The 23,068-nt window shown below is 42.8% G+C and overlaps 1 protein-coding gene across 3 annotated transcripts in view; it reads left to right on the forward strand.

Moving 5' to 3' along the window:
- Nucleotides 1-23,068, forward strand: part of Cfap53 (cilia and flagella associated protein 53) — a 76,885-nt gene that overhangs the window by 35,292 nt on the left and 18,525 nt on the right. For all 3 annotated transcript variants that reach the window (NR_029424.1, NM_028948.2, XM_011247012.2), the window contains one exon: nucleotides 11,009-11,111. Coding sequence is in view for 2 of the 3 variants with exons in the window: in NM_028948.2 (NP_083224.2) it covers nucleotides 11,009-11,111 (103 nt within the window). In the remaining variant the exon portion in view is untranslated. The remainder of the gene's footprint in view (nucleotides 1-11,008; nucleotides 11,112-23,068) is intronic.

Below are 23,068 nucleotides of genomic sequence, written 5' to 3' on the forward strand. Positions count from 1 at the left end.
GTGTAGACCATGAAGAAATGTGCTACACTACAAAGGAGTTTAATGAGTTTGCTAATTCATTCAAGCAGAAGTCTGGGGAATATGTGTGGAAATGGATTTTAAGGGTGTGGGATAATGGTGAAGGAACATAAAACTAGACCGGACTGAGTTTATTGACATGGACCCTCTGAGTGGAGATTCTAGGTTTAATGTGGCAGCTTGTCCAGTTAAAAAAGGTGTCTGAAGTTTGTTTGAATGATTGGCTGAAGCATTTATCAAAAGAGGGCCCACTGAAAAGGAGTTGGAGATGCCTGGTATCCCTTGGCTTAGTGTTGACAAACGGATTTTAAAGCTCAGGGAAATTGCAGTGCTGGAGTGGCTATGTTGTGAGAAAAAAAAAATAACCCTCTACAACGGGAAGACCCAGAAGATATGCTTTTCATAAATCCTATAAGACACAAGCTGGTACTGGGAATGGAGTATTCCTGTAACCGCCTGACTATATTTTTGGGAGGACTGTGAAAGACTTTAGAACTTTGAGCTAAAAAGCCATTTAGGAGCTCATGTTAAGAGATCTGCAGGATGTTCTGTAGGAGCAATGTTGAGACAGACCAGTGCAAATCATGGAGGCCTTGCTTGTGAAATTTCAGAGTGAAAATTAAAGACTCTTATCAGGGCCATTGCTGTTTTGATTGTGAAGATTCTGTGGTTTTACTTACCTGAGGCTGAAGTATCAGCTGTGATTAATAAGATTTCAAAACTACTAAAGCAAAACCTTTGCATTACTGGGTCAATTGATGCTAGTTAGCTGGAGCTAAGAAATTAGCAGTGATTAAGAAGAGACCACCATCACTAAGGTGAAATCTTCTGGGAAGTGTTTCCTGAGAGCACAGAGAAGCTGTGTTCCAGAGTCAGCCATTGTTGTACCTCATGTTGGCAAGCAGACTTGGTAATGTATAAGAGTCACCCAGGTATTCCTGATTTTGAAACATGAAGGGGTAACAGCTGATGCTTGGCACTGTGACAGTTCAGGAGAGGCCATTGGTGAAGGTGCAGCCTCAGTGGGAGTTGAAGGCCCAAGACTGAAGGGGTCATGCAGAGAAGTTGAAGCTTAGCACCATGAAAAGAGCCTATGAGAGGCTATTTGTGAAAGTACAGTTCAGTTGCCACAGAAGACAGCAGTGTTTTGGAGATGCCAATCCCATGAGATGATCACCAAGAACAGCAGCAGCAGTGGAGTACAGGCAATTGGAGCTTAGAAGACAAGGTGTGCTACAAAGGGCAAAGGTAGTTAAGTGACCCAAGCCCTTGGAGGAACTCAGAAGATTGTAAGTGAATCCCAGACATTGGACAGTTAGAGTTTGATTTTGCTTTTGATTGTGATTTTTCCCTTTTGAACTAAGAAAGTATTTTAGTGTAGCCCACAGTTAAGAGATTTTGAATTGTAAAAAAGACTTTGGATTTCAAAAGAGATGGGTTATTTTAAAGGGATTGAAGTTTTAATATGCAAGAATCTGTAAAGACTGGGAGACATTTAAAGTTGTTTAGATCTTGGGGATAAATAAGAAAGTAAGGGTTGAGGCTTAATAGTGATGTGTTTGTGTGTCAAGTTGACCAGGGGTCAGTTGTACTGGCTGATTTTGTGTGTCAGCTTGGTGCTGGGTGAGTACTAGGGATTGGTTTCTGCCCATACCTGCAGGAATATTTGTTGCTAATCTGAGAGACAGTCCAACCATGTCTTATTATTAGAGAAGGTGAAGGTAGCTTTTCGTTTATGCAACAGCCCTTGTCTCCATCAGTTCCCTACTACTAACACCATTTGAGCTATCTCCAGCAACTGGGACCTATTTATACCTCTATTGTTTTGTTTTGTTTTGTTTTGTTTTGTTTTGTTTTGTTTCATTAGATATTTTCTTTATATACATTTCAAATGCTATCACGAAGGCTCCCTATACCCTCCCCCCACCCTGCTTTCCTGCCCACACACTACTGCTTTCCTACCTGCTTCTTGGCCCTGGCATTCGCCTGTACTGGGGCATATAAAGTTTGCAATACCAAGGGGCCTCTCTTCCCAGTGATGGCTGACTAGGCCATCTTCTGCTACATATGCAGCTAGAGACATGAGCTCTGGGGGTACTGGTTAGTTCATATTGTTGTTCCACCTATAGGGTTGCAGACCCCTTCAGCTCCTTGGATGCTTTCTCTAGCTTCTCCATTGGGGGCCCTGTGTTCCATCTTATAGATGACTGTGAGCATCCACTTCTGTATTTGCCAGGCACTGGCATGTCTCATATGAGATAGCTGTACCAGGATCCCTTCAGCAAAATCTTGCTGTCATATGCTATAGTGTCTGGGTTTGGTGGCTGATAATGGGATGGATCCCCGGTGGGGATAGTCCATCCTTTCATCTTAGCTCCAAACTTTGTCTCTGTAACTCCTTTCATGGGTATTTTGTTCCCTATTCTAAGGAGGAATGAAGTATCCACCCATTGGCCTTCCCTCTTCTTGATTTTCTTGTGTTTTGTAAATTGTATCTTGGGTGTCCTATGTTTCTGGGCTAATATCCACTTATCAGTGAGTGCATAGCTAATGACTTCTTTTGTGATTGGGTTACCTCACTAAGGATGATATCCTCCAGATACATCCATTTGTCCAAGAATTTCATAAATCCATTGTTTTTAATAGCTGAGTAGTACTCCATTGTATAAATGTACCACATTTTCTGTATCCATTCTTCTGTTGAGGGACATCTGGGTTCTTTCCAGCTTCTGGCTATTATAAATAAGGCTGCTATGAACATACTGGAGCATGTGTTCTTATTACCAGTTGGAACTTCTGGGTATATGCCCAGGAGAGGTATTGCGGGATCCTCCGGTAGTATTATGTCCAATTTTCTGAGGAACCTCCAGACTGATTTCCAGAGTGGTTGTACAAGCTTGCAATCCCACCAGCAATGGAGGAGTGTTCCTCTTTTTCCACATCCTTGCCAGCATCTGCTGTCACCTGAATTTTTTATCTTAGCCATTCTGACTGGTGTGAGGTGGAATCTCAAGGTTGGTTTGATTTGCATTTCCCTAATGATTAAGGATGTTGAACATTTTTTTTCAGGTGCTTTTCAGCCATTCGGTATTCCTCAGTTGAAGAATTCTTTGTTTAGCTCTGTACCCCATTTATAATGGGGTTATTTGAATTTCTGGAGTCCAGCTTCTTGAGCTCTTTGTATATATTGGATATTAGTCCCCTATCAGATTTAGGATCAGTAGAAATCCTTTCCCAGTCTGTTGGTGGCCTTTTTGTCTTATTGACAATGTCTTTTGCCTTACAGAAGCTTTGCAATTTTATGAGGTCCCATTTTCAATTCTCGATCTTACAGCACAAGCCATTGCTGTTCTATTCAGGAATTTTTCCCCTGTGCCCATATCTTCGAGGCTTTTCCCCACTTTCTCCTCTCTAAGTTTCAGTGACTCTGGTTTTATGTGGAGTTCCTTGATCCACTTAGACTTGAGCTTTGTACAAGGAGATAAGAATGGATCAATTCCCATTCTTCTACATGATAACTGCCAGTTGTGCCAACACCATTTGTTGAAAACGCTGTCTTTTTTTCCCCCCACTGAATGGTTTTAGCTCCCTTGTCAAAGATAAAGTGACCATAGGTGTGCAGATTAATTTCTGGGTCTTCAATTCTATTCCATTGATCTACCTGTCTGTCACTGTACCAGTATCATGAAGTTTTTATCACAATTGCTCTGTAGTACAGCTTAATGTCAGGCATGGTGATTCCACCAGAGATTCTTTTATTGTTGAGAATAGTTTTTGCTATCCTATGTTTTTTATTATTCCAGATGAATTTACAAATTACTCTTTCTATCTCAGTGAAGAACTGAGTTGGAGTTTTGATGGGAATTGCATTGAATCTGTAGATCGCTTTTGGTATGATAGCATTTTTTACTATATTAATCCTGCCAATCCATGAGCATGGGAGATCTTTCCATCTTCTGAGATCATCTTCAATTTCTTTCTTCAGAGACTTGAAGTGTCTCACCAAGATATTTTATATTATTTGTGACTATTGTGAAGGGTGTTGCTTCCCTAATTTCTTTCTCAGTCCATTTATCTTTTGTGTAGAGAAAGGCCTTTGATTTGTTTGAGTTAATTTTATATCCAGCTACTGCACTGAAGCTGTTTATCAGGTTTAGGAGTTCTCTGGTGGAATTTTTGGGGTCACATATATACTATCATATCTGCAAATAGTGATATTTTGACTTCTTCCTTTCCAATTTGTTGGGGTTTTTTGTTTTGTTTGTTTGTTTGTTTTTTGGCTTCCTTTCCAATTTGTATCCCGTTGATCTCCTTTTGTTGTCAAATTGCTCTGGATAGAATTTCAAGTACTATATTGAATAGGTAGGGAGAAAGTAGGCAGCCTTGTCTAGTCCCTGATTTTAGTGGGATTGCTTCGAGTTTCTCTCCATTTAGTTTGATGTTGGCTACTGGTTTGCTGTATATTGCTTTTATTATGTTTAGGTATGGGCCTTGAATTCCTGATCTTTCCAAGACTTTTATCATGAAGGGGTGTTGGATTTTGTCAAATGCTTTCTCAGCATCTAACGAGATGATCATGTGGTTTTTGTCTTTGAGTTTGTTATGTTGATGGATTTCCATATATTAAACCATCCCTGTGTCCCTGGGATGAAGCCTACTTACTTGGTCATGATGGATGATTGTTTTGATGTGTTCTTGGGTTCGGTTTGCGAGGAATTTATTGAGTATTTTTGCATTGATATTCATAAGGGAAATTGGTCTGAAGTTCTCTTTCTTTGTTGGATCTTTGTGTGGTTTAGGTATCAGAGTAATTGTGGCTTCATAGAATGAATTAGGTAGAGAATCTTCTGTTTCTATTTTGTGGAACAGTTTGAGAAGAGTTGGAATTAGGTCTTCTTTGAAGATCTGATAGAACTCTGCACTAAACCCATCTGGTCCTGGCCTTTTTTTGGTTGGGAGACTATTGATGACTGCTTCTATTTCTTTAGGGGAAATGGGACTGTTTTGTTGAGTGTAGCCTTTTGTCGTAGGATCTGATGATGTTTTGGATTTTCTCAGGTTCTGTTGTTATGTCTCCTTTTTCATTTTTGATTTTGTTAATTAGGATACTGTCCCTGTGCCCTCTAGTTAGTCTGGCTAAGGGTTTATCTATCTTGATTTTCTCAAAGAACCAGCTCCTGGTTTGGTTGATTCTTTGAATAGTTCTTTTTGTTTCCACTTGGTTGATTTCAGCCCTGAGTTTGATTATTTCCTGCCGTCTACTCCTCTTGGGTGAATTTGCTTCCTTTAGTTCTAGAGCTTCTAGGTGTCTGGTCAGGCTGCTAGTGTACACTCTCTCTAGTTTCTTTTTGGAGGCACTCGGGGCTATGAGTTTTCCTCTTAGGACTGCCTTCATTGTATCCCATAAGTTTGGGTATGTTGTGGCTTCATTTTCATTAAACTCTAAAAAGTCTTTAATTTTTTTCTTATTTCATCCTTGACCAAGGAATCATTGAGTAGAGTGTTGTTTAGTTTCCACATGAATGTTGGCTTTCTATTATTATGTTGTTATTGAAGATCAGCCTTAGTCCGTGGTGATCAGATAGGATGCATGGGATGATTTCAGTATTTTTGTATCTTTGGAGGCCTGTTTTGTGACCAATTATATGGTTAATTTTGGAGAAGGTACCATGTCGTGCTGAGAAGAAGGTATATCCTTTTATTTTAGGATAAAATGTTCTGTAGATATCTATTAAATCCATTTGTTTCATAAATTCGGTTAGTGTCCATGTGTCTCTGTTTAGTTTCTGTTTCCAGGATCTGTCCATTGGTGAGAGTGGGGTGTTGAAGTCTCCCACTATTAATGTGTGAGGTGCAATGTGTGCTTTGAGCTTTACTAAAGTTTCTTTAATGAATGTGGCTGCCTTTGTATTTGGAGCATAGTTATTCAGAATTGAGAGTTTATCTGTCCCGACCTGCAGGACTCAGTTATTCGGGGTGCCGAAGGGGGACCATGCCTGAAAGAGAAACAAAAGAAATATCGAGACCAAGCAATGGTTGTCAAGGTCTGTTTATTGTGAGCAAGGTTACAGAATATAAGTAGTAAGAAGGAGGAAGTAAAGAGGGAGAAACTTGCCCGTGCCTCAGCCCGGGGCAGGGGTGGTTCTGCATAACTGCCAGGGAACATATTATCTACTCTTAGCTCAGGGATCATTCTGTGGTTTTTCTCGGAAAGTTTGCAGATACTATTAACTGATCTTGATGTTCTGTCAGCTGTCATTTCAAAAGGTCAGACGTTTCTCAAGAAGGGAGGGAAACTTTGGCTTATGGCTCAGTGTCAGTCTCCAACATTTATCTTGGTAGATTTTACCTTTGATGAGTATGAAGTACCCCTCTTTGTCTTTTTTTGATAACTTTGTGTTGGAAGTCAATTTTATTCCATATTAGAGTAGCTACTCCAGCTTGTTTCTTCAGACCATTTGCTTGGAAAATTGTTTTCCAGCCTTTCACTCTGAGGTAGTGTTTGTCCTTTTCCCTGAGGTGGGTTTCCTGTAGGCAACAAAATGTTGGGTCCTGTTTGTGTAGCCAGTCTATTAGTCTATGTCTTTTTATTGGGGAATTGAGTCCATTGTTGTTAAGAGAAATTAAAGAAAAGTAATTGTTGCTTCCTGTTATTTTTGTTGTTAAAGTTGGGAATTTTTAAAAATAACTTTTATAACTGTTGTCTAATATCAGGGGCCAACTAGGTGACAAAGGAAATCTTTTCAGCAGCTGTCTTTAATCCTTCTAAAAAGGATCTACCAAAATTTGTGTAAAGTCTTCTTGGTCAGTGATAGGTTATTCTCCACCATCGGTGAAATGAGCCAAATTAAGCCATTTTAGATTATATTAAAGGCAGGTTTATTGGGAAGCTGCTCTTAGGTGGGAAAGTTCACTGGCTCCCAAGGCCTGTGAAGCCACCATGGGAAAAGTAGGGGTAGGAGTAGGGGAGGGAGAGAGGACGAGAGAAAGGGCGTGTGGAGAGCGAGAGCGAGAGAGAGGAGAGGAGAGAGAGAGAGAGAGGAAAATGTCTGGATTATATAGGGAGGAGCCTCTGGGGGAAGGGCAGTCTGACCCCTGGGATGGAGAGTTTCAGGGTTGGGGGCAGGGCTGAGAGAACCTGGAGGTCAGGTCTGCTTTGGTATGCATAATATACCGCCCCCCCCCCCCCCCGTTCCATTGTCCCAGGTCCAAAAACCAAACGTCCAAGCCTTTTGTCAATTATAAATGAATAAGGGATGACTACTTCCTGCTGATGTTGAGGCACCCGTAGTTTTGGAGTGTGAGCAAAAAGCTGGAATGTTGGCTCATTTTAGTGACAGAGAAATAACCTATCAATCAGTGTAAGACAGAAAAGAAATTCCATTTTAGCCAGGCTTCACCGTCCAACAGCTATCCCCTGACCCTGGGACAGTTGTAGGGTTAAAGCCAATAGAAAGCGGGCGATTACACTGTTCAGGATCCCAATATAGCCCTAAATCTTTCTCAGGGTGATGCTTTAAACAGAAACAGTGCACTGGTTCCTGTCAATAAACCTTGTGTGATTACAGCAAGGACAGACTCTTGTGAGTCCTTGGGGGTTGGGGGGTTGCGTCATCCCAAGACTTAAGTGAAGTGGATAAAGTGTGTTTCTTAGAGGCAACAAAAAGACAGATCCTTTAATTTCATTTTTTAATTAAAAATATTATTTAAAAAATCACGTTGTAGGCTTTGTGTTTGGATGTGGATGTGTGAGTGTGAGGGTGGGTGCCCTCAGAGGCATTGGGTCCCCTGGAGCTGGAGTTGCAGTTGGTTGTGAGCTGACTAAACAGGTACTGGGAGCCTAACTCTGATCCCCTAGAAAAGCAGCAAGTGCTCTTAACTGCCTCGTCATGTCTCCAACCCCTGCATCCTATTTACTAATCCAGTTTCTTCATCTGTGTCTTTTTATCTGGAAGTTAAGCCCTCAGTTAACAGTGAAAAATGTGTTTTAAATTGCTGTCATTTTTATGATTTTTGTGAGTTTTTTTTTTTTTTTTTTTTAAGATACGCTTTGATTGACTGCTCTGACATTTTTCCAAGTGGCCTCTTCCTTTTGTCTGTCCTTCCTTTTGGTCTGAAATATTCCTTCAAGTATCCTCTCTGTAGCTGGCTTAAGGGTCATAAATCCCTTTGATTTTTTATTTATTTATTTATTTTTGTTTTGTTTTTGTTTTTTTGTTTTGTTTTGTTTTTTTGAGACAGGGTTTCTCTGTATAGCCCTGGATGTCCTGTAATTCACTCTGTAGACCAGGCTGGCCTTGAACTCAGAAATCAGCCCGCCTCTGCCTCCCGAGTGCAGTGTGCACCACCACACCTGGCAGTTTGTTTTTATTATGGAAAGTTTTTTTCTTCCCCTTTGCTCACAACAGATAGTGTTGTTGGGTATAATAATCTGGGCTGACAGTTGTTTTCCAGAGCTTTGAGTATCTCTTTTCAAGCTTTTCTAGCTTTAAACGTTTCTATCAAGAGCAACTAGAATGGCTTACTGGCTTGCAACCAAGTCTGTGTTTGAACCTCAGAACCTACATGGTAGAAGGAGAGAACAGACTCCTGTGGGTTGTCAACGCACACGCGCGCACACACACACATACACATGCAGCATTAATTTAATTAGTTATTTAGTTAATTAAAATGGCATTTAAAATTTTTTATAGTGTGATTAGCTGCTATTCTAATGAGCTGTCATTATTCATGTCTTGGCAATTCTCCATTATGCATGACTTGGCATTTCTCCATTATGCATACCTTGGCATTTCTCTGTTATGCCTGACTTGGCATTTCTCTGTTATGCATGACTTGGCATTTCTCCGTTATGCATGACTTGGCATTTCTTCCTTGAAGTTTTCAATACCCTTTCTGATTCTGAGCTTTTAATCATTTTGATGTAATATGTAACAGGGAGTTCCTTTTCTGGTCCCATCTGTTTGGTATTCTGTAGTACCTGTAAGGGCATCTCAAGGCTGGAACTTTTTCTTTCATAATTTTATTGAAAAAATTCCTGTGCCCTTGAGTTGTTATTCTTCTTTTTAGTCTGGGCTCACAGTTCATAGGTTTCTATGGTGCCTGAGACTCTATGCATCCAGTTCATATGTTAGATCTCATGTTCTCTGAGTGCATGTTCCCATTCTTCCATGATGTCTCCGAAACCCAATAGTGTGTTTTACACACAGCTCATTCCGTCGTCGCTAAGGCTCATTCACCGCAGAGCTTCTCAGGAACTAAGTTCTTCATTCCCAGTTTCATTTCTCTCTGAGTTTTCTTCAGTATTTCTCTCTTCAGTGAATTCTATTTTCATACCCTGAATTGGATTCCTTATGTCTGTCAGCTGTCTTCATTTTCTCAGTTTTCAACCAGTTTATTCCTCTCCTCTCAGTTCACCTATGTCTTTGTGTCCTCTTTAAATGAGTTGAACTCTTTGAACTTGTTTATAATGTTTCCTTTGAATCTCAGATCATCTATCTCATCTAATTTGTTCTCCGTTGGAACCATCACTGTGCTATTGGTACCTGGGTGTGGTGTGTTATATTTTTTATTTTTTTGTATTAAGTATATTTTCCCAACAAGTCCTAGGTATCTGGAGTTAGCTTGTTGGTTGTGACATATATATATATATATATATATATATATATATATATATATTCACTTTACACCCTGATTGCTGTCCACCTCCCAGTTACCCCCTCCCATACTCCCTTCCACAGACCCTCTTTTCATCCCCCCTCCCTTCTCCTCTGAGAGTAGAGCCCCCACCCCCACCCCCAGGTATCCCCCAAACCTGGCACATCAAGTCTCTGCTAGGCTAGGTGCTTCTTCTCCCACTAGCTTGTGGCTAAGGTCAGAGCAGGGTTCTAAGGCCAGGGAGGGACCATAGGCATTGGGGGTGAAGGGAGCATCTTGCCTGGTCCCCGATGAGCAGGTGTAGCCAAGATATAGTCTTCATACAAGATTTTAATCTGGTATGAAAAGCCACTCATAGATTTTCAGAATATAATAAGAAGAAATCTGTGTGGATCAGTGTGTAAGAAGCCTTTTCCTGGAGAGAAATGCTTCCTCCTCCTCCTCCTCCTCCTCCTCCTCCTCCTCCTCCTCCTCCTTTTGAGATAGGCTCTTAGTATATTAATTAGGCTGGCCCCAGCTTCTTAAGCTCAAATACTCTTCTGACAACTTTCCAAATACCTGGAACTACAGGTGTACAGCTATATGCCTGGCTTGTACTTCTCTCTTCCCTTTTTAAAAAACTATTTCATTATATTTATTTATTTCTTCATCTGTGAGTGTATGCGTATATGTCGAGGGTTGGTGATGAAGGGCATGCAAGCACATACACACCATGGCACATGTGGAGGTCAGAGGACAACTTGCTGGAGCCAGTTTTCTTCTTCTGCCATGTTTCCATCCCAGAGATTGACCTTCTTCTTCTTCTTCTTTTCTTCTTCTTCTTCTTCTTCTTCTTCTTCTTCTTCTTCTTCTTCTTCTTCTTCTTCTTCTTCTTCTTCTTCTTCTCCTTCTCCTTCTCCTTCTCCTTCTCCTTCTCCTTCTCCTTCTCCTTCTCCTTCTCCTTCTCCTTCTCCTTCTCCTTCTTCTCCTCCTCCTTTCTCCTCCTCCTTTCTCCTCCTCCTTTCTCCTCCTCCTTCTTTCTCCTCCTCCTCCTCCTCCTTCTCCTTCCTCTAGATTTATTTATTTATTTTATGTATATGAGTACACTGTATCTGTAGAGATGGTTGTGAGCCATCATGTGGTTGCTGGGAATTGAACTCAGGACATCTGCTCGGTCCGGCTGCACCCCCTCCAGCCCCACTTGCTTGGGCCTCCACTTCTCCATTCTTGATCCAAGATCCTCTCCAGCAATTCTAGAGACAACGTGGCTTTAGTGCCCAGAAAGCGATCAGCAACAAGTCTTGCTTGAAAAGAGAAAAATCACCTGTCAAGTAATTTCTCTTGCCTTTCCTAGTGCAGCGAAAACTCAGAGAACAAGAAGAACTTGCTCTGCATGAACAGCGTATAAGCGAAAGCCTGAAGGTGCTTCACCAGGAAGACATGGAGGACTTTGCCAGGTACCATTGCGTTCTCTCTATTATCCTTCCTTATGGAGAAAAATTAATGTATACATTACTGATGCTATTTTATATCAATGTCATGCTGGTCCTTCTAGAACATCAGTGCAAACCATAAGATTTCATATGGAAATAGGAACAAGCTGTATTGGTAAAATTAAATTCCACTGTCATTGTGGGATTGAATGGTCGCATTGGTTTTTAAGCTGGATAAGCATCTTAAATAACAACACAAGATTTGCAAGAATTAAAAAAAAAATTAAGTAGGGGGCTGGAGAGATGGCTAGGCCATTAAGAACACTGACTGCTCTTCCAGAGGTCCTGAGTTCAATGCCCAACAACCACATGGTGGCTCACAGCCATCTGTAATGGGATCTGATCCCTTCTTCTGGTGTGTCTGAAGATAACTACAGTGTACTCATATATATAAAATAAATAAATGATTCTTTTAAAAAAAAGACTTAGCAAAAAAAGTTAAAAAAATTAAGTAAACTTTCTATTACTCTAACAAATACCCAAAGTAAAGAACTTCCAAAGATTCAGGGGTGGAGGTGGAGGGGGGTGGGGTCTGTGCTCACAGAGCAGTGATCCACGGGAGTTAAGAAGGCAGGATTAAATTTTGAGACTCGGATTACTTTAGGCACACTTAAGCACAGCATAATTTGGTGAAAATTTTTCTGGTGCTACTTAGCTCTATACCATGTACACAAGAAAGCCTAAGACATGGCTGCATCGAAACTCTTCATGTGACATATCCCATAAACATGGGCTCTAGAGATTGATTGAAAAAGAAAACAAAACCAAGCCCATGATTAGGGTCTGGGGGAGGATCCAGCAGTCTCAGCCACACAGATAGCACAAAGGCCAGGAGGCTATTAACTGTGTCTACTCCCACTTTTGGGGGCAGAATCGAGGTAAAATATCTCTCCCTTTGAAGGGACAACCCTGTGTGTTTAACATTCCTTTACTTCTTTATGAGCACAGGGTCCTTCATGCTTCCTATATGAGGAGAAGTGCTTGTTTCCTTCATTTTGGGAGTTATGCCAGGGTTTGCAGGGGGCTGTCCTTATCCCATCTTACAGCTTTATCCTCTATCATGAAGTCCTTCTTCTTTTTATAGAGGTTCTTTTCCCACACAGCTTCAGAGTTTCAGTGAGGTAGTACAGATAGCTAATCACCTAATGACTGAAAGGCAGGAGACAGGAAGAGGGAGGGGCTGAGGTCCCAATATTGCCATCATGGTCCAATGATCACAGGACTTCCAAGAAGGTTCTACTTCAAAGTGTCTACTACCAGGCTGGGGTGCTTGGGAAGTGGGCTGGCAAATGATAAGGTGCTTGCTGCAGAAGCCTGAGGACTGGGTCAAACCATAAGAACCCACATAAAAGCTGGCAGCACTTGGATCCAAAAGATAGATGATCTCTGGGGCCAGCTAGCTAGCTACACTCACCAGATTGGTGAGTTCTGAGTTCAACAAATGACCCTGCCTTAATAAAGAACATGGACAGATGGTGAGTAATTGAGGAAGACACCTGGCATACATCAGAGACACCCAGCAGATATGAGAGTAGCCTAGTAGCTAGATGAGCAGGGATGGCTTACACATATAGGGCTCTGCGGGTCCTCAAGACTAAGATGCTAGCATGTTTTATTGCTTTCAGAAACACCACTGTCCTGTGGCTAGCTCCTCTGGGATCAATATGTTTCCTTATGAGTACCCAGTCAGGCTCAGGTGCAAAAGCAGGCCAATGTCTCCTGCAGTGTAGCCTCCCTCAGCCTTGAAACTGGCTGATCCAGACTTTGACCTTGCTGCCCTAAGAAGGAGATTACCTAGGGTAGAGCCTTCTGACCTTGATGGCTCTGTTTGCTCTTTTCCAAGACTCTGCTTCCTGCTGAGAGGTCCTTGAGACTTCCGGATACACACCCTATAGATTGCCTATGGGCTTGCTTCAGGCCCCAAGAATGGGCTGGGGTGGGGTGGGGGGGATGGGCCTACCCTCTTTATAAGCCGGGACTCAGTAAATTTCGGAGGCTTTGAACAGAAAGGTTTGTCTTGACCTCGTTCTTTTCTCGCTGTGTGGTCTCTTTCAGCCCCAGCCCGTCTTTCAGGGGAACCCAGTTCACGTGGCCGCAGGCAGCTACACTGCAGCCTTTCCTCACTACCTTCCTGGGTGCAGTAGAGGAAGAGGGCCCACCTCCTCTAATTCAGTCATCCTCTCTGTCCTGGGGAGGGGGCCTTTCTGTTCATTCCATGATACTTGGTGCATAGAAATATATCCTTTTTTTTTCCCCCTAGAAGAGTATGATTTTGTATCTTAGCCTTTTGGTAGTCTGATAAAAAAAATCGTATGTAGCCTACCCTGTTGGCCTTCTCTGATTGCTTACTCTCTGAAGAGGCTTGCCACTAAGTCTGATGACCTGTGTTTGATCCTCAGAAGACTCCTACAAGTTGTCAACACACACGCACATGCACACGCACAACTCATGTGTGTATATGTGTGTGAGTTTGTCATGGCATGCACGGGAAATCAGAGGACAAACTGTTGAAGTCAGTTTTCACCTTCTACCCTATTTATGGGTCCTAGGTGACAAACTAAAGTCATCAGGTTAGGTGGCAAGCTCCTTTACCTGCTGAGCCAGCTTGAGAACACCTCCTCCCTACTTTGAAAAGCTTAGATTGCTGGAGATTTGTAAGTCTTCATGAGTACCACTGAAAGAACCTAGTGGGGAAACCCCCACTCAATTCTCGATTCAGCGCACACCCAAGAATCACGAACAGACGACCATCTTGATGTAAAAGCATGAGGTAGTTTAATGATGGAGCTCCGGTTCGAAACGTATCTCCCACAGGAGACAGAGGTGTTGACCACATGGTGGAGCCATAATGGCGGAGCTCCGGTTCGAAACGTATCTCACACAGGAGACAGTGGTTTCGACCCTGAGGCTTGGAAGCTAGGGACTTTTATAGAAAAGGGGTGGGGCTGGGGGAGGAATTGGCACGGTTTCACATGATTGGTCCATTTAAACATGAACAGACTGTCAGAATGGCGGGAGATAGGGAGGCACTAGGCCAGTCAGGACATGTAACGATGGGCCTGCCTGGGCATGTCCTGGCCTGTTCTGCTATGTTCTCAGCCCCAGGTTTCAAAGCTCACAAACAACTCTTTGGGCTATTTGACATAAATTACATGAACCACAGGTCTCAAGTTTTATTTCCTTTCACCACCTCTTCCCACCTAGTGAACACTCAACTGGAAGATGAGAAAAGACTGTCAACTAGAAGCCCCGTAGATCCCTATCGCTACCTGGAAACAACTTACTTCCCTTACTCTGCGAGTTGGCAAGGCTCGACTCAGTGGTCCTTGCTTAGGATAGCTCACACGCTTGAAGTCAGATATGAACTGAGGCTGAATCCACCTGGAGGCTTGGCTGGGTAGACACTAAAGATACCTACTCATGTCACTGGCAGTGCGTCTCACTGTGGTGTGGGGTCTCACCTGTGTTAACAGCCAGAGCACCTCCCTGGCTTGAGGCTCGGAGTACAGATAGTTGGGTAACTTATTCTGAGAGAGAGCACTCTCATAGCAAGTATTCTAAGAAACAGAAATTGGTAGGCCCCGGCTAAGTATAGGATCAGCAGAGGACCACCCTTGCTGCATTCCATGGGCCACACTGACATGCATAGGACTTGTGCAGATTCACAGTGATGGAGACAGAAGCTCCACCTCTGGTTAGAATATCGGTGGCTCTCAAGGCTGAAAGGCATTTCAGAAGGGAGATGGGAGGTAGGATTATGGCCTGTCTTAAAAGACAGTCTTAGAAGACAGAATCTCCCACAACTCTTTCTTATAAAAGTTGGTAGCTATTTCAACTGCCACTTATGGCTATCCATCAGTTCAATTAAATTATGACATTACCCATAGAAATATAGCCCAGCATACAAAAATACATATTTTACACACATTACATATATGTAATGTATGTGTATATGTATTACATATATGCAATATATTTATACATGTTATATATTTACTTATCATATATTTACATATGAATTTTGCACATATGTGTATTTGCATATATTTTGCATATATTATATGTATGTGTGTATTTACATATATTACATGTATGTAATATGTAATGCATATATTACATATCTTTACCTGCTTGTCACTAATAGAAAAGTTAAGTAAAGGTACCTTGCTTTTCATCCCAGAAGGTCTCTTAAGCATTATCTAAAAAGCTTTTGTGTGTTTTCATTTTAATTTGAGACAAATGTTTCTATGGCCCAGGCTGGCCTCAAACTCATCATGTAGCCCACGCTGATCTCTAACTCACGGTTCTGCCTTAGCCTTATGAGTATTGGGATTATAGTGTGTACCACCACACCTGGCAAGTTCATGCTTTTTGTTTAGTGTTTTTATCTTGTTTTCTTTCTTTTTTTTTTTTAATTTTGAGACAGTTTTGCTATATTGTCCTGGATAGTCTGGAGTTTCAACATAGACAGACTAACCTCAAATCTTTATGGGTTCTCCTGCCTCTGACTTCCAAGTACTAGCAATATAGATGTGTATCATAACACCTGGTAAAATTCAAAATTTGTAGCCTTTATGTTCATATGTGATGTACATGTGTGCTCATGTTCAAGTGGGGTGTGCACAGGCCATTAAGTACAGGTGGAGGTCAAATCTGCCTTTTAATCTTGTTTGAGACATTCTCTTGTTTACACACAACAGGTAGATGACTGATGAGCTTCAAGTAATGTGTGTGTGTGTGTGTGTGTGTGCGTGTGTTTACTGCACAGGCATGTGAGCATGTGCGTGTGATCATGTGACAGTACTCATGTATGCAGAGGCCTATAAATATTAACTTTTATTCTTCTGAAGTAACTCTCATCTTCAAGGCTTCTTGTCTCTGTCTGATAAACTAAGCTTAGTGCTAGAAGCTTCTAGCCTCCATATACTGTAATCTAGGAATAGAATATTTTCAATTCCTGCAATTTACTACTGAATATATTCACCCTTTCTTGTTCTTTCTGAACTCTGTTGGTTGGTTTAACTCAGATGTTCTGGTTCAAACTGCTCTCCAAGCTGATTGATTTAATCTAGCTCCTGTCAGTTTCTCACTGAATTGCTTTGCTTGGCCTTAAACTAGCTCAGACAATATTTTCTAATCTTCTGGCTCTATCTCATTCTCTGAGACATTCTGTCTTCATCTGTGTCTAGCTTGTGCTCTTTTCAACCTGTCTCTGTGAAACTCTCTCTGTAAAACTACCTCCTCCTCTCTCACTGGACTGCTCTCTTTTAAGTACCTTCCCTTTGCTCTCTCTCCTCATGAGAGTTGAGCATATCCTATTCTGTCAAATCTTTCTCTGATTCATCACATTGTCTGCCACTCAATTAGACTTCATTTTCAAACAAGAGTGCTTCCTTCTACAAACTAACTTTATCTTCAATGTTTTGGATTAAAGGTGTATAGTTAAGAGCATGTCTGTATTCAGCCAGAGGGATTTAAGGTATGTGCTAAGGGCTGAGCCACACCACAACTAGAAACAGGTTGCTGTTGTTGTTGTTTTCAGTAAATAACATAATCTCGGGGTTCATGGTGGGATCAATTATCCTGTAACAGATGTGAGAATAGAGTTTGTCCTTTCTCTATCTCTTTCCACTTTATTGCCGTAAGGCAGAGTTTCTCATGGAGTCAGAAGCTAGCTGTTTTGAACAAATTGACTACAGGCATGTGTGACCATGCACAGCTTTTTGGTAGTTGCTGGAGAACTGAACTCAAGTTCTCCTGCTTGCAGAGCTGGTGCTGCCTTCCACCCAGCCACCTCACATCCTGCCTGATTTTCACCAGACATTGGGTCACAACCTTTGCCCCAACAACCTAGATTTGGCCACTTAAGCTCTATAAGCCAATTTAAGAAGCCAATTAATAGTTAAGAGCAAGAATTCAAAAGAGGTTTATTCAATATGGCCACATTAGGAAAAGGAACAAGGAGATCCAGCAACCCCTCAAGTCCTTCGTTAGGGATCCTGACACGAGGGTAAGATATCAATAAAGGGCAAGTCTGTAGTGACAATTTTGAAATTTTGGTTTCTTTAAAAACTACAGTAATATTATAAGAATATGTTTTCATTTTAATTCCAGGTGTATTAAATATGGGGCTGCTTCAGATTGTCCACAGCAATTGACTATGATTTGCCTCAAGGTCTAGCAGGGTCATGATTTTGCCAGCTGCAGATAGTTTCCATGATTGTTTGACATTTGGAATTCTGGGAACTTTTCAAAGGGTAGATAGATGCTAGTTCCTAGAGAGGAAATGAGGGTTGTAGGTGTAGGTTGGTTGCTGTTGATTGTGGTTTGTTAATTAGTCATACATGGAAGGAAGAAGAGGAGGAGGAGGAAGAAGAAGAGGAAGAAGAGGAAGGAGGAGGAGGGAGAGGAGGAGGAGGGGGAGAAGGAAAGAAGAAGAAGGAGAAGGAGAAGGAGAAGGAGAAGGAGAAGGAGAAGGAGAAGGAGGAGAAGAAGAAGAAGAAGAAGAAGAAGAAGAAGAAGAAGAAGAAGAAGAAGAAGAAGAAGAAGAAGAAGAAAGAAGAAGAAGAAGGAAGAAGAAGAAGAGAAGAAATGATTAGATATCTTGACAGTGAAGCTCAAATTTGCCTCCAGGAACTCAATGTCCCTAGTCAGCAGGAAGTAGTCTAATGATAACCTTGCACCCTTTCCCCTTTATCCTTTTGCTGCCAGCAACTGCTTTTGCCTTCAGGATATTCAGACATGGTTGTGCACTGGGCGGGGTGGGTTCACAGGAGCTCCATCACCTTGAGTGCTGGGGAGAAATGACCTTCTCCAAGAAGATTACAGTGGAACATCTCTCTTTATTGGGAGGGAGAACATAGTCTGGGCTTGGGGAGTGGGTAGGAGGTTTTCATGGTGAGGGGTTTTACATTATGACCTGTCCAGCAGGTCCAGTTATTCGAGGGTCTCGAGGGGACCGTCTCCTAAGAACCAAATGGGGGGAGGAAGAGACGAGAACCTTGTGCAATGAACGACACTCGGAAGCAGTCTGAGGAGCATCAAGGTCTCACTGTATTGAGAAAGGTTCAAGGCTTAAATGCACAAGCAAAAGGGGAAGTACTTTTCAGCAGGAGGGGTGGGGCAGTAGAAATGCACAAGTAAAAGGGGAAGTACAAATACTTCTCAGCAGGAGGGGTGGGACAGTGGAAATTTTCTTTTGGCAGCTACACGGGGAAGCAGGAACTTGGTGGCATTAGGGTGTGGTCAGGACATCTGGCACTGACCTAGGGCTGGAACATTCTGTGGTTGTTCTCGGAACAGTGAACAATTTGGTGGCCCGCTTTTGACCCCCTTTTCTTCTCGTGAGGAGAGGCCCAATTCAGAGATCAGGACAATAGCGTTGTCTTAATAGCTCCCAACAACATTATTGGTTGGTACTGAGACACTAGGGTTGCTTCATTTGCAAGAAAAGGAATTCCAGGTTCTTGCTGGACATGACCTTATAGGGAGAGTGGAACTTAAACCTGTACTTTGGCCACTAGGCTACCTCAAGACTACCTCAACCATGGTAGACATGGGGTCCCAAGACTACAAGCACAGTGGCGCACAGGCTCAGAATAGGGAATGAGTGACCCATACTCATACTGCTGTAGAGATGAGATTTTGGCAGTTTGGACATGTCTAGTCACTCTAGCTCCAGGCCTGGTCTCCCAGTTGTATGGCTCACTTGTCCCACATCTCCCTCTTTTTGTTCTATAAAGGGGAGGCGTCATCATAGTCATCAGCCTCTGTACTGGAAACTGTTTGATATTGACTAAGAACCTGATTGGCAGTGATTTTTGCAGTGCTACTTATCTGTCACTTTAGAAATTGGATGAGGCAGGATGCCAGGTGGAGTGTGGCTCCAACGGCCAGTGCAGGGCCAAGGAGAGGTAGAAGCCAATCTACCAGAGGGTTTGGGTATCACAGGCTAGGGGTGTGGGGCACATAGCGTGCCCAGAGATCTCACCTGAGATCTTTGAGCATTTGTATTGAAAGGCCCACAACGTGAGGACTCCCCCATGTTCTGACTCAGGAGAGGCGACACCCCAAATCACTCACGAGAAATGGTCTTGCTGCAAACTGCAAGAGGACTTTTATTCAAGAGTGCTCTCGGGCCCACAGTCATACACCACACAAGGGTAGAGGACCATGGCGCCCTGAGTAGCTGTGTGAGGGGGTATTTAAAGGAAGAAACCACAACTCAAGGAGGTGGGAAGGGCGTTGTTGGGAAATACCAAAAATACCAGTTAAGAGTCACAAGGAATACCTGTTAATTGTGTGGGTTATTTTTCAAGACGGTTTCTAAGAGCCCTTAACAATAGCAATTTGCATAGCGGGTTCCAGCAATGGTTAGGGTGTGTCAGGGTGACTTTCTTTGAATGAACACTCCTTGAACCCAGGAAGCAGGTGGGTGGAGGAATGTCACTATCTGTTTTTTGATTAGAATACCTTGGAACATTGAGTCACAGAGGTCACATTCTCAAGCCTGGGCCTAAAGGCCTAGAATTTTGCTTTTATGCTATACTTTTTCAGTATGTCTTGTTCTCCCACACCAGATTAATTGACATAGAAGCAGCATTCCTTCTCTAACACAATGCAAGTCCTTCCCTGTTCAGCAGTCCAGGGCCCTCCAGTTTCAGAGAACAAAGCCCCACTAGGTTGGTGATCTGTCACTGAAGGGACATAAGACTGTAGTGAAAGCCATGGCCTGGTCAAGCTTGTCCTGGAAGCTGCTGGCCAGATGGTGTGTTTGGATGAGGTCGGCTCCAGCAGCTCCCATGATGCCCTGTGTTGTTGGGGCTGGCCTGTGGCTCTCATGTCTGGGTTCGAGCCTGGGAGGCAACCAGAGCTAAAAGAGAAGAGATAACTTAGGCGGGCCGAGAAATAATGGAAACCAAGACAAGCTAGTCTGTTCAAGGCTCAAAGGTTTAATGGTGATCATGCTTATAAAGAAGAGGGGGAGGCCCATCCCCTGCTGGTTCATTCTTGGAGCCTGGAACCAGCTGCAGGTGATGACCTGCAGGATAGGGCATAGTCTCCAGAATAGCTCCGGGGCCTCTCAGCAGGTAGCAGTATCTTGAAGAGGAACAGTGACAGAGGCTGAACAATAGAGTGATCAAGGGAGGAAGGCTCCACCCTAGGTAATCTCCTTAGTGGCAGCAAAGTCAAGGTCTTGCTCAGCCTGCTTCAGGCGGAGGGGGAGGTTACACTGTGTGACTGTGAGACCCAGTCCAACAAGTAGAAAGATGAAGATCTCTCTTTTCTTTCAGTGTCCCAGCTGTAAAGCAGGTTTTTTCAGGCTCATAGAAATGAACCTGGGAAACATTCATGATGGGGGTACAAAAACCTTGAAAAGGGGGGGGGGAGTTAATGCAGGAACCAGTAGGGTTGCTACATCAGAGAAGAAAGAAGGGGGTCATTTAGCACACATTGTCTTTGTGACAGTGATGTTATGGTAACATGTAGGATGGGATCCTGAAGAGGGTCCTAGAGGCAGAAGGAGAAAGGTAGATTGAAAAGAGAAAATGACTCTCATGTGGGTAAGGAGTCATGGATCAAGATGTCAATAGGAATAGATGCCAGTAGTGGCTGGGAGAGAGAAGTATGGAGGAAGCATTGGGAGGAGTTGGGGTGTGTGGTTAGGGGAAGGAGGTCAGTTGTATATCAGATTTATTGTAGCCAGGAGAGGGTGGCTTGGACCCCGTTGAACATTAATGTGGGTAAAGACCAATTTGGAGGCAGTGACAAGCTGTTGAGAGACAGGGTATTTAGCATAGACATTGGTGTAGACCTTACCCACAACCCCTGTTCACCATCATTTATCCCAGGAATCGCCAATGGAAAGCTGAAAATGAGTGTTGAGGTCGGCAAGCATGGTGCCATCATGACTGGTGGATTCCATCTCATGTCTCCAATATCTACAACCTCCAGTTGGGGAGGCTCCTGGAGGAAGTTAGCTGTGTTGTGAAGAACACAGAGGAAGGGGGTGGGGGGCAGTGGAATTGGAATCGGGGTGTAGAGAAATCTCAGTCCTGGCCCAGCATCTTTCAAGTGGGCAGTCCTGGCTTCCTGTGATTTTGTTGTGTCTGTTGTAGGTCTCCCTAGCAAAGACTCTCCAGAGGTGGGAGGGTTAGGAAGAGGCTGGACTGTAGCAGAGTTAGAATGAAGAGTAGCAAAGACAGCCATAAGAATAGAGAAAGGGAAGCCTGAGGAGGGCACATGGCCTGGGTGGCTGCCACTAGATCATGAATGTCCTTCCAGGAGGACCTTGTTCTGACTGTGGTGGTGCCCCCTCCACCTCCTCAGTTCCCAGTCCATCAGCAAGAGGCTGGCCATTGGAAAAGTAACTCAAGTGAGACTGTTTCAGCAAAGCATCCCCTCACATGTATGGTTTAAGTAAAACACCACATGCCTTCTCACAAGACAGCTTCCAGAATAACATCATTTGACACAACTGAGTCATATCCCCCTTACTGTTAAAAAATTAACAATATACACATAATAGAAATAATTATAAAAACCATAACATTAGAACTTTACATCATTTTTAAATAAGCTACTTATGTACAATATATCAAACAAGAATCAAACCAATAACCTTAAATTCCTATCAAGATACAATAATCAAAACCTTAAATTCCTATCAAGATACAATAATTAAACAAAAACAATCCTAAATTTCTATCAATGCACAATAATTAAACCAAACACCCGTAAGTTTCTGTCCCATCCAAATTTTGTCCAAAGGATTGCACCACTGTAGTAGAATGGAGGGAGCTATTCCTGGCCTGTGCCAGTGGAGAAAATGGGCGGGTGTTTGGAGCTTTTGTAAATGTTAAACATATTTAGGGTAGTCAGAGTAACTGTATGTTAGGGCGGGGTAGGCATTTGATTTTGTTTTATACGTTGGACTTTCAGGGTTTGATGTGTTTTTTTCTATTATCCCCTGGTTCTGGGCGTTGGGAGGAAACTCTGTTTGGTGGGCAGTTTTCCATGTGAGCAGGTTTTTAACTGGGATCTGGTAAAGGCAGGACCATTGTCGGTTTTTATCTGTTGGGGAAAGCCCATGATAGCAAAGGTGAAGAGCATTGTGCTGAGTCAGCCTTTCATTGTGCTGAGTCAGCCTTTCAGAGTCTTCTCTCCCAAGTCTTATAACATATATAAAATAGGAGTATGGTCAGTGGTCAAATGGAGCATGTTTTTATATCTTCTGAAGCTGAGCAACAGGGATGTGGGGGCAGTGGGTGTGAATCCCCTTTATATCTGTGTGTAAATGGAATTGATCTGCTTGCTGGCTGGAGGCCATGAACGTTCCTGTAATGGTCCAGTCTGTGCGGGCATTTCACTCATATATCGGACCCAGCAAGGGGCTCTGAGACCTAGCATGTAGCATGGAGAGGGGAGAGGCTCTACGCTGTAAGAGGGTGGAGACCTGAACAAGTAGAGGGGAGAGTGGATTTGCACTAATTTAACAATTGATAAACCGAGGGAGCAATATTAACAACATATATACACTGTCTGAAAAAAAAAGAGTAAAGGGCCTATTGATCTCTTTTAACACTAAATAGATAGATAGTATATAGTTCCTTATATTAGGGGAGTGATAGAGCAGTTCTTTGAGTCAGACAACAGGGGGCTCACCCCCAGGGGAGTAGTTTAATATTGCTGTGGCCCCCTCTTTTCTCCATTAGTAAATATTGGGGGACCCCGGGGATGAGCTTCTTTGTAAAGAACTGGGGGAATGCCACAGCCACAACAGAGGAAGAACAGAAACCCATTTTTTTGTTAGGGTAGTGGTTATCAATTTGTCCTGGGAATCCTATTAAGATACTAGCAAAGTATGGATAGCCACCGAATAACAGAGTAAGAAAAAAGGGGTGACAAGAATATCAGGTTCT

This window comes from Mus musculus, chromosome 18 (assembly GCF_000001635.26).
Source record: "Mus musculus strain C57BL/6J chromosome 18, GRCm38.p6 C57BL/6J".
Classification (NCBI taxonomy): Eukaryota; Metazoa; Chordata; class Mammalia; order Rodentia; family Muridae; genus Mus; species Mus musculus.